At 35.0% G+C, this 13078-nt stretch overlaps 2 protein-coding genes across 5 annotated transcripts in view; one reads left to right on the top strand and one right to left on the bottom strand.

Moving 5' to 3' along the window:
• LOC136824984 (gamma-aminobutyric acid receptor alpha-like) overlaps positions 1 to 10562 on the top strand; it is a 78805-nt gene extending 68243 nt beyond the window's left edge. For all 3 annotated transcript variants that reach the window (XM_067080973.1, XM_067080974.1, XM_067080972.1), the window contains 2 exons: positions 1757 to 2071; positions 8249 to 10562. In XM_067080973.1, coding sequence (XP_066937074.1) covers positions 1757 to 2071; positions 8249 to 8461 — 528 coding nt within the window. In that variant the 3' untranslated portion in view covers positions 8462 to 10562. The remainder of the gene's footprint in view (positions 1 to 1756; positions 2072 to 8248) is intronic.
• The window catches only part of LOC136824985 (peptidyl-prolyl cis-trans isomerase 6-like), a 43450-nt gene continuing 40928 nt past the window's right edge, over positions 10557 to 13078 (bottom strand). For both annotated transcript variants that reach the window (XM_067080975.1, XM_067080976.1), the window contains exons 5-6: positions 12602 to 12744; positions 10557 to 10985 (exon numbers count right to left, since the gene is read on the bottom strand). In XM_067080975.1, the coding sequence (XP_066937076.1) occupies positions 10709 to 10985; positions 12602 to 12744 (420 nt within the window). In that variant the 3' untranslated portion in view covers positions 10557 to 10708. The remainder of the gene's footprint in view (positions 10986 to 12601; positions 12745 to 13078) is intronic.

A 13078-nucleotide genomic window follows, 5' to 3' on the forward strand; every position in this document is an offset into this window, starting at 1 on the left:
ATTAACTGGAAAGTAAGACGTTTGGGAATGACCTACTTCCAAGTTTCTGCTGAGTGGGAAACTATATCTCTTACACTATTATTTAGAGAGTTTTTTTCACAGAAATATGAGGGAGTTACGAGAAAATAGATTTTGAAGTCCTTTTACAATGTGTAGTGTTAGGCTACGTGAATTGTCTGGATATAAATTAACTCATGGCTCGTTGACTTTGTATATCTTACATGTTGAAGTTGATGTGCATGTATATATATTATATATATATATGTATATATACATGTATATACATGTGTATATATAGATATATATATATGTATGTATATATATATTTGTATATATACAGTATATATATATATATATATATATATATATATATATATATATATATATATATATATATATATATATATAGCCTAGTTGTTTAGGTCTCTCTTTCTCTCTCTCTCCTAAATAGGTTGGCTGTCTTTTTTTCTCGTCTCATACGAACATTTGCCCAATTTAAATAGTATTACGAATGTAAAGGAAGGCGCACATTCGTACAGTTCACTGGTATAAGGCCCAGCGCATCGCGATTTCCTTATATGGATTGATACACAACATGGAAAACTTCTCATTATAGGCCAATTTACACCTGTTTTGTTCTTATGTCCCTCTCTCTTCCTCAAAGCCTACTCATGCATGTCTTCTCTCTCCATTTCCCTTTCCTTTTAGTTTCCTGTACTTTTTCTGCCCGCCCTCAGATCTTAAAAACTACTGAGGCTAGAGGGCTTCAAATCGCTATGTTGATGCTCCACCCTCCAATCATCAAACATATCAAATTGCAGCCTTCTAGCCTCAGTAGTCTTTATTTTATTTAAGGTTAAAGTTAGCCATGTTCGTGCGTCTGGCCCCGTTATAAGTCCCAACAACGCAGGACACCGCCGGGGGGGCCGTGGCTGAAAGTTTCTTGGGCCGCGGCTGACAGTTTCATGGGCCGTGGCTGAGAGTTTCATACAGCGTTGTAACGCTGTACAGAATACTCGATTGCGCCGAAGAAACTTCGGCTCATTTTTGGTTGTTTGAATTGCCCCTTGTTTCCTTGAAGTCACCCGAGGTGAAAAACGTTAGGGTTTATTATACAAAAATGTACATGTTTACAAAGTCTAGTTGCCTCTAATTGCATCCTGCATTACACAGGCATATATTTTAGAGTTTGTGTTGACATATGTATATGGGGAAAATGATTGTTTAGATTTACTATCATACGAGAAACATGAAAACAACTTTCTGTTCCAACCTCGTTTTCAATTTTTTTTCTGTGCTTGCACAAAGGTTATTGTTGAATAGTGTCATTATACGCGGAAAATTATGAATTGCCCCTTTTTTGAACTAACAGGTATTTGCTCATACATTTGAAATAACAGGCTAATATTGAATGTCCTATCATGCAAGTGAAATAACATTTTATGTGTCAAATAACAGGCTCTTGCAAAGGGGTCGGAATTTTTAGTTTTTGTATCATTTTCCTAGGAATTCTTAGCTCATTGCACTGCTTCATTAATATTGTTCTCTATGCTATTTCTTTCAGTGACTGGGATAGTTACTATTCTGAATGTCAAGTTTTTGGTTGAGGTTAATGTTATTTGTTAATATTAAATGATCATATTGTATAATCTACAGAAAAAAAGATTAACTCTAGAAGCTCGACCCTTCCATTTATCTAAGGCCAGGGGTCGAATAACTGGGTAAAGTACTGACCACTTCCTCCTCACTTGTTCAGCCTATAGGCGCCTGCACAGTGGCTTCGCTGACAGCCCACCACTCCTGCCACAACCAGGGTGGCCCCAACGGCGTCGGGAGCGACAGTTTACCCTCTCACATGCCCCTGGGCAGCACTCTGCCTTGGACCTCATCTTCACCTCACCCTTCCATACCCTCCTGGACTCCTCCGCCTCCTTGTGCAGTCCGCCACTGGGCCCACCTACCCCCCTGTCCCTCCCCTCCACAGCCCACTTTCTTCATCCGACTTGCGACTTTCTGCAGCAGAAGACGGAGGCGATATCGCAGTTCTTCCAGGAGGAAACGACAGAGCCAGGCAAGTAGGCACCCCCCTCCACCTCTCTCTCTCTCTCTCTCTCTCTCTCTCTCCTCTCTCTCACTTTTCATTTCTGTAATCTTCCAGTAAAGTCGACTGATTATGGAAATTCAGGATTCCTTGTATGAAACCATTCTTTTTTTTATGTACTAATAAAGGCATTAATGTTACCACGGCTAGCAATCAAACTACATTATTATTTTGAATAAGAATTCATATGTTGAAAAGGTCAGTTAGTTTCTATTCGATGAAAAAGGCACTAATGGAACACCTATAAGCGAGTCTAGCGATAATAAAGTAAATAATTATGATACTAGTTCTGTAAAATCTGTTAAAATCCAGCAGCGAACTAGTTAGAGTTTTTTTTTTTTTTTTGCTTTAATCTGAGGTTTAAAGATGCAAATTGCAATTTAATTAGTTTCTATTCCAATTCCTTATTTACGAAAAGGCGAATGATATACAGTAGGTCTTATTTATTATCAAGGCGATAGATATTTGCACGGTTAAGAATACTATTATTTATAAGGACTGTTTTTACAGACATAACTTCTATATGGCGATGGGAAATTGTTCATCTGCAACTTTCTCAAATATGTATCCTGTCTATAGAATTTTATGAAATTATATACCTTCCTATTATCATTAGTTTTACACTGAAGTGATGTGGCCTCTGAATAGGACCCCCCCCCCTGGAATTCTTGGATCTTCTGAATTCCCTGGTGTCATACGTAAAACTTAACATATAATATACCTTATTTGTGCAATTTGGTAAAGAGCCAGGCAAGAGAATGGCACCGGATAACTATAATATACGTATCGCAAGCAATTCTGGTGCCATTTTTTGTCACGGGAGAGATTTTGACCATCCCATTGACTGGTATTCAGCTAAAGCAGTTTTGTAGAAGTTTTTCAGAGCATGGCAGATTGTTAGTCGAAGGTGCCTCATCAACTCTTTTAGAAAGTCGAATTTGAGAGATGATCTTTTTAAGACGGAAGAATTTATTCTGAAATATTTTTAATTAAAGCAAACCGTTGAATATGTTATAGATTGCTAATTTTTATATGACGAATTTGGAAGATGGATCTTCCACCAAGTGTTTTGCTTTAAAAAATATTTTAGGCATGCTTAGGCATTTTTAAGTAGTTTTTATTGTTATCTCTAACCTCAAATTGCTTTCCTACGTAATTTATATTCGTAAAACTTTTCAGCCCCGTGATGATAACTTTATAATACGAGTCGACAATCTTTCTGTCTCCTTTTAATTATCAAGTGAAATATGCTTATATTCGTCATCCACAAGGCCATTGTTGAATTACAATATATATATATATATATATATATATATATATATATATATATATATATATATATATATATATATGTGTGTGTGTGTGTGTGTGTGTGTGTGTGTATGTATGTATATAACTGAATCACGAAAATGTGGAACGCGAGGTATATATAAATAAAGGCAATCCCACGAAAGAAAGTGAATGACGGAGTCGTGCTAGGCCTTTCGACTTACTCTCCTTTACTTAGCAGACTGACAGAAATATAGCAATATATTTACAAAGAAAGCTCGTATAAATGACAGATGAGGATTATAAAGGAAAACATGTTCCTGGAATCCAACACAGTTGAAGAATTAGCAGACCTACCAAATCAAGGATAATTATTTAAAAGGTTTTACAAAAGATTAGACCCAACAGCTATGAAGCAGGGACAGGTCAATTAAAAGATTATACAGGGAAAGGTACTGACTACCAAAAAATTAGTGTAGAAAGAATAAGTTGATTACATATGTTATAAAAGTACAACTTAATAATTCTCCTTATGGTAAACAATAACAATTTTTGCAAAGAGAACATTTGCACAAAAAGTATATTAAACATACAAATACATAGAAAATATATATAAGGTAACTAATTAGTAATTATGTCAGTAATTTTATATTTAAGGTAATTCTTGAACATTTTACTAATACAGGGTCTAAGTAATATATGCCAGGGCTAATGTTAAAATTACAACTGGAAGTTAGCTGTATAATAGCAGATTCTAAAAGATTACGTAAAGAGAAATCTTTCAATCTGGCAATCACTGAACTTTCAGTCCAATTTATCCTGTGAGAGTTCTCACTTAAATGAATGAATATTGCTTTGGATGTTTGCCCAGTTTTGACAGAATACTTATGCTGTTTAATTCGTACTTCTAAATCCTTACTAGATTGGCCAGTATAAAAAGAAGGGCAGTCAAATCATGGAAATTTATATATTATATTGTTGCTTTCCTTAGGGCTGTTTTTTATTAACATTCCTTTTAGTGTTTTATTATAGGAAAAAACGAGATTGACATTAAAAGATTTTAACAATGATTTTATGGTTTCAAAACCACTAAAATAAGGCAAGCTAAGGATGTTCTTAGGGGTTTCTTTCTCCATGTTACTTTCACTATAAAACTTTTTGTGGGCTTTATTATAGCAAATATCTAGTATATGTGAAGGATAACATAACTCTGTTCCTATTTTTCTTATGTATTCTATTACTTGATCCAAGTTCTGGGGACTGGCAATGTGCAATGCTCGTTAAAACATAGAAGAAAAAAATTGATATTTTGATATTAAGGTTTGTGGCCTGAATAAAAATGGATATAAGTTTAGTTGTTGGTTGGTTTCCTATAAATACTGAATTTGCATTGAAATGGTTTTCTATGTATTAAAACATCTAAGAAAAGGAGGCAATTGTCTTTTTCTAATTCTAAAGTAAACTCAGTGGATGGTACCTGGTTATTCAAATTAGAGAGTAAATCATTTACATCAGTACCAGCAGGCAAAACAGCTAAAATATCGTCAACATATTTATACCACCTTAAAGGAGTATAAATGATATTAGGTAAATGTCGTTTTTCAAAGAATTCCATATACAAGTTTGAGAGGAGTGGGGATAAAGGGTTGCCCATTGCCATACCAAATATTTGTTGGTAAAATTCGCTATTGAATATAAACTTACAACCACAAACCCACAACCTAGCGAGTGAAATAATATGACTTATAGGTAGAGGTTGTTCATGATGAATTAGTTCGTTACTAAGATACTCTAAAATAGAATCTATAAGGACTTTAGTAAAAAGTGAACAAACATCAGTCATTGGGGCAAAAAGTGATTTTGTTTAATTTATCAACTAAATCTAGAGAATTATATATAGATTTGTTAGTTTTGATGTTTGTTCTCTTTTTACTAAAGTCCCTATAGATTCTATTTTAGAGTATCTTAGTAACGTACTAACCCATCACGAATTACCTTTGTCTGTAATTCATATTATTTCACTCCCTAGGTTATGCATTTGTGATTGTAAGTTTATATTCAATGGTGAATTCTACCAACAAATATTTGGTATGGCAATGGGCAACCCTTTATTCCCACTCCTCTCGAACTTGTACATGGAATTCTTTGAAAACTGATATTTACCTAATATTATTTATACTCCTTTAAAGTGGTATAAATATGTTGACGATATTTTAGCTGTTTTGCCTGCTGGTGTTGATGTAAATAATTTACTCTCTAATTTGAATAACCAGGTACCACCCATTAAGTTTACTTTAGAATTAGAAAAAGACAATTGCCTCGCTTTCTTATATGTTTTAATATATAGAGAACCATTTCAAAGAAAATTCAGTATTTATAGGAAACCAACCAACAACTCAACTTATGTCCATATTTATTCAGACCACCACCTTAATATCAAAATAGCAATTTTTTCTTCTGCGTTTTAACGAGCATTGAGCATTGTCAGTCCCCAGTATTTGGATTAAGAAATCGAGTACATAAGAAAAATAGGAACAGATTTATGTTATCCTTCACATGTACTAGATATTTGCTATAATAAAACCCACAAAAAGTTTTATAGTGAAAGTAACATGGAGAAAGAAACTCCTAAGAACATTCTTAGCTTGCCTTATTTTAGTGGTTTTGACACCATAAAATCATTGTTAAAATCTTTTAATGTCAACCTCGTTTTTTCCTATAATAACACACTAAAAGGAATGTTAATAAAAAAATAGCCTTAAGGAAAGCAACAACATAATATATAAAATTCCATGCTCTGACTGTCCTTTTTATATTGGCCAATCTAGTAAGGATTTAGAGGTACGAATTAAACAGCATAAGTATTCTGTCAAAACTGGGAAAACCTCCAATGCAATATTCATTCATTTAAGTGAAAACTCTCACAGGATAAATTGGAGTGAAAGTTCAGTGATTGCCAGATTGAAAGATTTCTCTTACGAAATCTTTTAGAATCTGCTATTATACAGCTTACTTCCAGTTGTAATTTTAACCTTAGTTCTGGCATGTATTATTTGGGCCCCCGAATTAGTAAAATGCTCAAGAATAACCTTGAAGATAAAAGCACTGACTTAATTACTAATTAGTTACCTTATGTATATTTTCTATGTATTTGTATGATTAATATATTTTTTTGTGCAAGTGTTCACTTTGCAAAAATTGTTATTGTTTATCACAAGGAGAATTATTAAGTTGTACTTTTATAACATATGTAATCAACTTATTCTTTCCACAGTAATTTTTTGGTGGTCAGTTACCTTTCCCTGTATAATCTTTTAATTGATCTGTCCCTGCTTCCGAGCTGTTGGGCCTAATCTTTTGTAAAACCTTTTAAATAACTATCATTGATTTGGTTAGTCTGCTAATTCTTCAACTGTGTTGGATTCCAGGCACATATTTTCCTTTATAATCCCCATCTGTCATTTATACGACCTTTCTTTGTAAACTTATTTTTATATTTCTGTCAGTCTGCTAAGTAAAGAAGAGTAAGTCGAAAGGCCTAGCACAACTCCGTCGTTTCACTTTCCTTCGCGGTAGGCTATTGCCTTTATACACTGTATATATATATATATGTATGTGTGTGTGTGTCAATAAACCTGAATTAGTTTCATATCTAAATGAGTAAAGCATTCTGTGCCTTTTCTGTATCCCACGAAAATCCACTCGTTCTATTACTTCGGGAATTAAAAACGTCAGAATCAGAATATTGCTCAAGCATTTTTTATTTTAAAATTAGAGCTGCAAGGACAACCGATTGCTCTTACGAAATTCGGGGTAAAAAAGAATATGAAGAAAACAAGTGAGAAATTTTAAGTGGGCTTAGCACTCGTGATGCACTCCTGTTAAAGAGTGGAAGATAATACAAGTCAGGAACAGTGGATCAGAGAAAGAATTCCGAATCTTGGTAACAGACAGAGAAACAGTCAATAAGTCTTGTGATCAAGAACAAAGACACCTCAGTGCAGGTTGCAATAAAACTGCGCTTTGTCAAAATCGAATTAATGGAATACGGTTTGTTCAAGAAGACTCTAAACAGCCAGGTGAGATTGAAAAATGTTTTATGCGACCAATGAAGTATAACCAGGCCAACATTTCCATGGTTTCTTTCATTTTTTCCTCCCTGCAGAGCTATTGTTCTCTTTTTCAGTGGATTGAAATTGAAAAGTTTCCGTTATTGCAAGAAAAGCTACTCCAAAGTTACAACAATGGGTTATTTTCCTCGTATAAGATTGAGATGCAAGTCGACCCGACGCGACGTAGCGCCAAGGAAATCAATGAATGCGTCGACAATACGCTTCTACTTGGCAGCGATTTTCTCAGCCTTGTCCCTCGGAGAAGAATGTCACTTCATCTGGCTCTCGGTCTCGGAAAAATTCAGATTTTGGGGGTGATAAAAGGAGAACAACATCACCTTTCTTTGTTACCATTTTGCAATTTGCATTTTCGAGGAGTGATTATTTGACATTTGAAAATAATATTATTTATTACAGCTAACCATAATTATTGGAGACTACGATTCACATTGTGTGTTTTCAGAAGGTATCTGAAGGTGCCGTCGATGGATTCAGTGACATTTTTTGTATAGGTGTGAGCTAAGGACCAAGAAGGGTTGAGTATATTTTGAGATGAAACCTGATTCGGACATGAATACAGGATGTTGTTAGGTCGGTGATGGCGGAGTTTTATTAGACCAAGAAGGGTTGAATAGGCCTACATTTTGAGATGAAACCTGATCCGGACATGAATACAGGATGTTGTTACGTCGGTGACGGCGGAGGTTTATTTATTTATTTATTTATTTATTTATTTATTTATTTATTTATTCCTTTTACTTCACAGGAATCAATAAACCAGATCAATCAGAGACCCAGGAGAAGGAGAGGGACTTCAGCAGTTTCAAACAGACGTTCGAACAGACCTCAGCAAATGAACTCCGTCTCCAACATCGACGAAGTGTCCCGCGTTCTCTTCCCTCTGTCATTTCTTTGCATTAACTTGATCTACTGGTATATTTATCTCTCTCCTTCATCTTGGCCCGAGGACCATTTGTAAATTTCCTTCTTTTACTTGTTCCTCATCTCTCTCTCTCTCTCTCTCTCTCTCTCTCTCTCTCTCTCTCGTATGTAAATATACACTTAATTTTCTCTCTGTTCATTCGGGTTTCTTCATGCTATTTGTGATTTTCTTTACGCCTGGTCAATGGCCCACTGCAATCACAGACATTATAATCTTTTCCACTGTTCACTCGCATTAGCAGAGTTGGCTGGAAGTTATGTATATACCCTCATCTGCCGGTGCACAAGATATTAAAAAATGTATTGGTGGACTTCAGTGGAATTGTGGTGAGTAGTGCACTATGGGATCAGGAATAGTATACATATTGTGATGGGTCCGGAATGAGGGTAGACGTTGGGGAGTAATGTTTAGTTTTTTCCAATCATATGTTTGCGCTGCCAAGCAAAATTAGAGAATATTTTTTTTGACATATTTCTTCAAAGATCGTTTTATTTTATGATACAGTGTTTTTTTTTATCCAGATGAATCTCAGCATTCTTTTTTTCCCGCTTTGATCATGATTCTTTGCAGCTGAGATTGGTAATGCGAAAGGCAATGTATATTTTCCTTTTCCTCATTTTTCACTAATTTTCCTCTGCTTATCTTGCTTTTACGTCCAGCCTTATATTTTCTGTCAGCGCCAAACTGGGGCAGAATATAAGCGCAATGCGGTCAGGCGTTTAATTTTCCTTCAGAAAATTCAGAGGTTTCATCACCGAATCCCCCGGGACAGACCTGACTTGTGGACTCATCAGAAGCAAAAACTGGGTCCTGTTATTCATCAGTGTCTGTCACCAATTCTCTCTCCGTCTGTCTGTCTGTTATCTCTTTTTCCCCCAGAGAATCTCTCTCTCTCTCTCTCTCTCTCTCTCTCTCTCTCTGAGTCCGAAAAGTTCCTGCAAGCCTCAGCTGCATCTTCCTTCAAGACTTCTTTCAGAATCTCGTCAGAAGAGACGTTGGTTAAAGTTTTGCAGAGTTGTCGAGGCGGAATAGACGGGAACTGGCGACCATCGACCTCCGATGGGTAGATATGGTGGATATGGGTGAATGGAAAGTGTCCAGGGGAATGAACAGAAAAAAGAGAAAGTAGGGATGGGGGTAGTTTTGGGGGGCTGGGGGTGTGATGGGGGCCAATGAGTAGGAAATGACACTCCTCTGGTATCGAGGAACTTGGAGTGTTATCGACTTTGTTCGTAAGTAACAATAGGCGGTTATCCGTTAATGGTGAAGGTAACATTTTGCTGTTAGTCATTACATGTACTTAAGCATATACATATATACGTATACATCACACACACACACACACACATACTGTATATGTACTTACTGTATATCAGTAATACGTGTCGAAGCATCAGTAGAAGAAATAAAAATGGAGTAGTTATAGTAGAAATGATAATTGTAATGAGAAAAAAGATATGTAATCTTGACTGTCCAAGCGTAAAAGAGAGATTCAGATTCGATAGAAGTCATTTTGAAGTAAGAGCAAGGAATCAAAATTTAAGAAAAACTTTGAGATCTAACTCGTGAAGAAATGAGGAGACGTCCAGTTTTTTTCACACTGTTTAAGTGTATTTATCAAGACTTAGTTTTCCCTGTCTTCTAATTTTTTCCCTCGCTTTTATCGAATTTATTTCTGCATTTTCTTTCTTTTTTCTTTCTTTTCAAATTATGTAGCACATATTTATTTTCTGATTTTTTTAAATAGCAAAGAATTGCTGGAATAACTACGATATAACATCAGTCATTATGTCAGTAGATCTAAGCCTTAGGGTGTGTTAAGCATTTATGAGTAACTTACTTTCATTTTTCTAGAAGTTTCAGCTTTCTGTTTCTGAGCACTGGGATGAAAAGTCACGTTTGTTTCCATATTGATTTGTCCGTAATAGATTGTGTCTGTCAATTACAGTGGCTAGAGGCCAGGGTGCTAAGATGTATTTTGTCTACCAAAGATTTCAGTAAATATAGTAAAATGTGATAAAAAACAGATGTCTTAGAAATATAACCGTAGAATGAAGAGTATATTGTATTTGCGTCGAGGAGATAAACAGATTATTATTTTGTAAAGGAATATCAGAAATAAAGTTAGATATAAAGAGCCTTAATTTTAATACTTAACCCTTAATGACATCGTAAGCAAGTGGTTAGACATCCATCGTCTGCTCTGCATCTCAAGGGACGAGACGCGGAAGGCAACGACGCTAAAGAAATAGATGTAAATTATGCTTGATCCTTCTACCCGCTCTATTTTCGCTTCCTCACTTCACCATCCTTGTCGATCTTCTCGCTTCCTTTGTCTTTGCTGGCGTCTTCCTTGTCCTCGAGGAGGGCTTTCGTCTCGTCCTTGTCTTCTGACAACTGATCCTTCTTCTTCTTTGCGACCAAGTCCTCGTCTAGGATGCCGGAGTCGTCGTCATCGTAGATGTGGTCGTCCAGTTTCCCGATGAAGTAGTTGAAGACGGAGATGATGGCGAAGGAGAATCCCAGTGGGATGCTGATCGTTTTCAGCCAGCTCCAGACGCTGCCGAGTAAACACGAAAAGGGAATGAGACTCTGGTTGTGTCAAATAACGACGCAAGGTCGAGAATCAGGTCGAAGTCACAGACAGTGCCAAGACATCTCCTGTCTTCAGTAAAACATGTAATAAACACGTCATCAACTTTCCGCATAATATTTCACAAACGGGTTGAAAGCCAGTCAGCGACCGTAAGTGGAGAACGAATCTGTGGTAAATACTGGAGAGTAACCTAGTTAGTACCACTTATTAAGTCATTGACCTTTATTCAACCAGTTTGCCAAATGTGTGCTATAAGTTATCGACGTGTGTGTTTTACTTTAAAGTGACGCGCCATTATGCGCCCTGAGGAAAGAAGTTGGTGTCAAGAAACTGTCTCTGGATTATACTCCATCACTCGACCTTTTGGTGTTATTATCTTGATTACAGTTCAAAACTTTAATGCTGATTTCATAACTTTATAGTTTATGTTCATTATACAATGAAGTCGTTGTGTTCTCAAATGTGACGTAATTGTAAGACCTGAGATCATAGTTGATATAGGAAATGAGAACCATTGGTTTTGAAAGCTATCTGATTAAAAAGAAATAGCTATAAAAAAAATTTCTTCGAAGTACCATAAAACACTTTTGTAATTGTTGGTAAAATATTTTACGGGTTTTTCTAGGATAACATTCTTTATGACTGCCACTGATGAACGAAATTCCCATTGGAACATTGAAAGCAAAGTGAAGATTTAATTCAAAATTAATTTTTACCGAAGTCCAACACACCATGACTTCTTTAAAATTATAAACTTTGGCTGAAAGAGGTAGTAACTCGCCCAGCAAAAATGGGATTGGGGTCAGAGTGAACAACTTTTTGTCCAGAGTCAATGGCTTCTTTCTTTAAGAAATCTAAGTTTTCCCAAAACATGAGGCAAAGACTGAGTGGAATGAGGGTCCTGATTTAACTGCATAGCAATAATGAAGCGCTTCTGGAACTGGTTTTGTTAAGTGCCTGAAGAACTTCGAAGTGAGTCACATGAGAAACGTGGAAAGATTCCCTGAATCTGTTTTTCCTGCAGATAATGACTAACTTTCGGTCACAAGGTAAGTATGAAACTTACATACACTGGACATGGTCAGGCTGTCAGTTTATATATATATATATATATATATATATATATATATATATATATATATATATATATATATATATATATATATATAAATATAATGTGTATGTATGTGTATATGTGTATATATATATATATATATATATATATATATATATATATATATATATATATATTATATATATATATATAATATATACATATATTTATATATATATTTTATTATATATATATATATATATATATATATATATATATATATATATATATATATATATATATATATATATATATATATATATATATATATATATATATACATACACGTGTGTGTGTGTTTTGTGTGAATGTGTTTGTGGTGTTGGGTTGTATATCAGTTTAATGTGCGTGTGCACACCTTGAAAATCTTTGTCTTCAGATTTTCCTACCTACAAACTCGCAATCTACACAAAATAATTTTTCATTATCTCAAGCGTCTCAATGGACATGACCTCGACCGTCTTACTTGTAAGGATCGTCAGTGATAAAGTAAGGATCTTTAACTTTTCGTTTGCCGCTCTTGCTGATGACGACCTCCTTCAGCGGCTTGTCGTCCCAGTCGGTGGCCATGTACTCGATCTGGTGTAGCACTGTCTCGCCCTCCACGATCTGCCCATAGAAAAGGACATATATATATATATATATATATATATATATATATATATATATATATATATATATATATATATATATATATATATATATATATATATATATATATTCCACAATGGTCCCCGTGGATGAAGAATTTATTATGAGATCGTCATATGAAAGTCATAGAAGCCGATAACAAGATTGTCTACCTTTTATTCTAAAGTCATCTTCAGGTTACTCACGTGAGGATCTCTTATTTAAATATATGTATATATATATTATATAATTATATATATGTATTATAAACACAATTGTATATCTACTGTATATATATACACATATATATATA

The sequence above is a fragment of the Macrobrachium rosenbergii genome, chromosome 36 (genome assembly GCF_040412425.1).
Source record: "Macrobrachium rosenbergii isolate ZJJX-2024 chromosome 36, ASM4041242v1, whole genome shotgun sequence".
NCBI lineage: Eukaryota > Metazoa > Arthropoda > Malacostraca > Decapoda > Palaemonidae > Macrobrachium > Macrobrachium rosenbergii.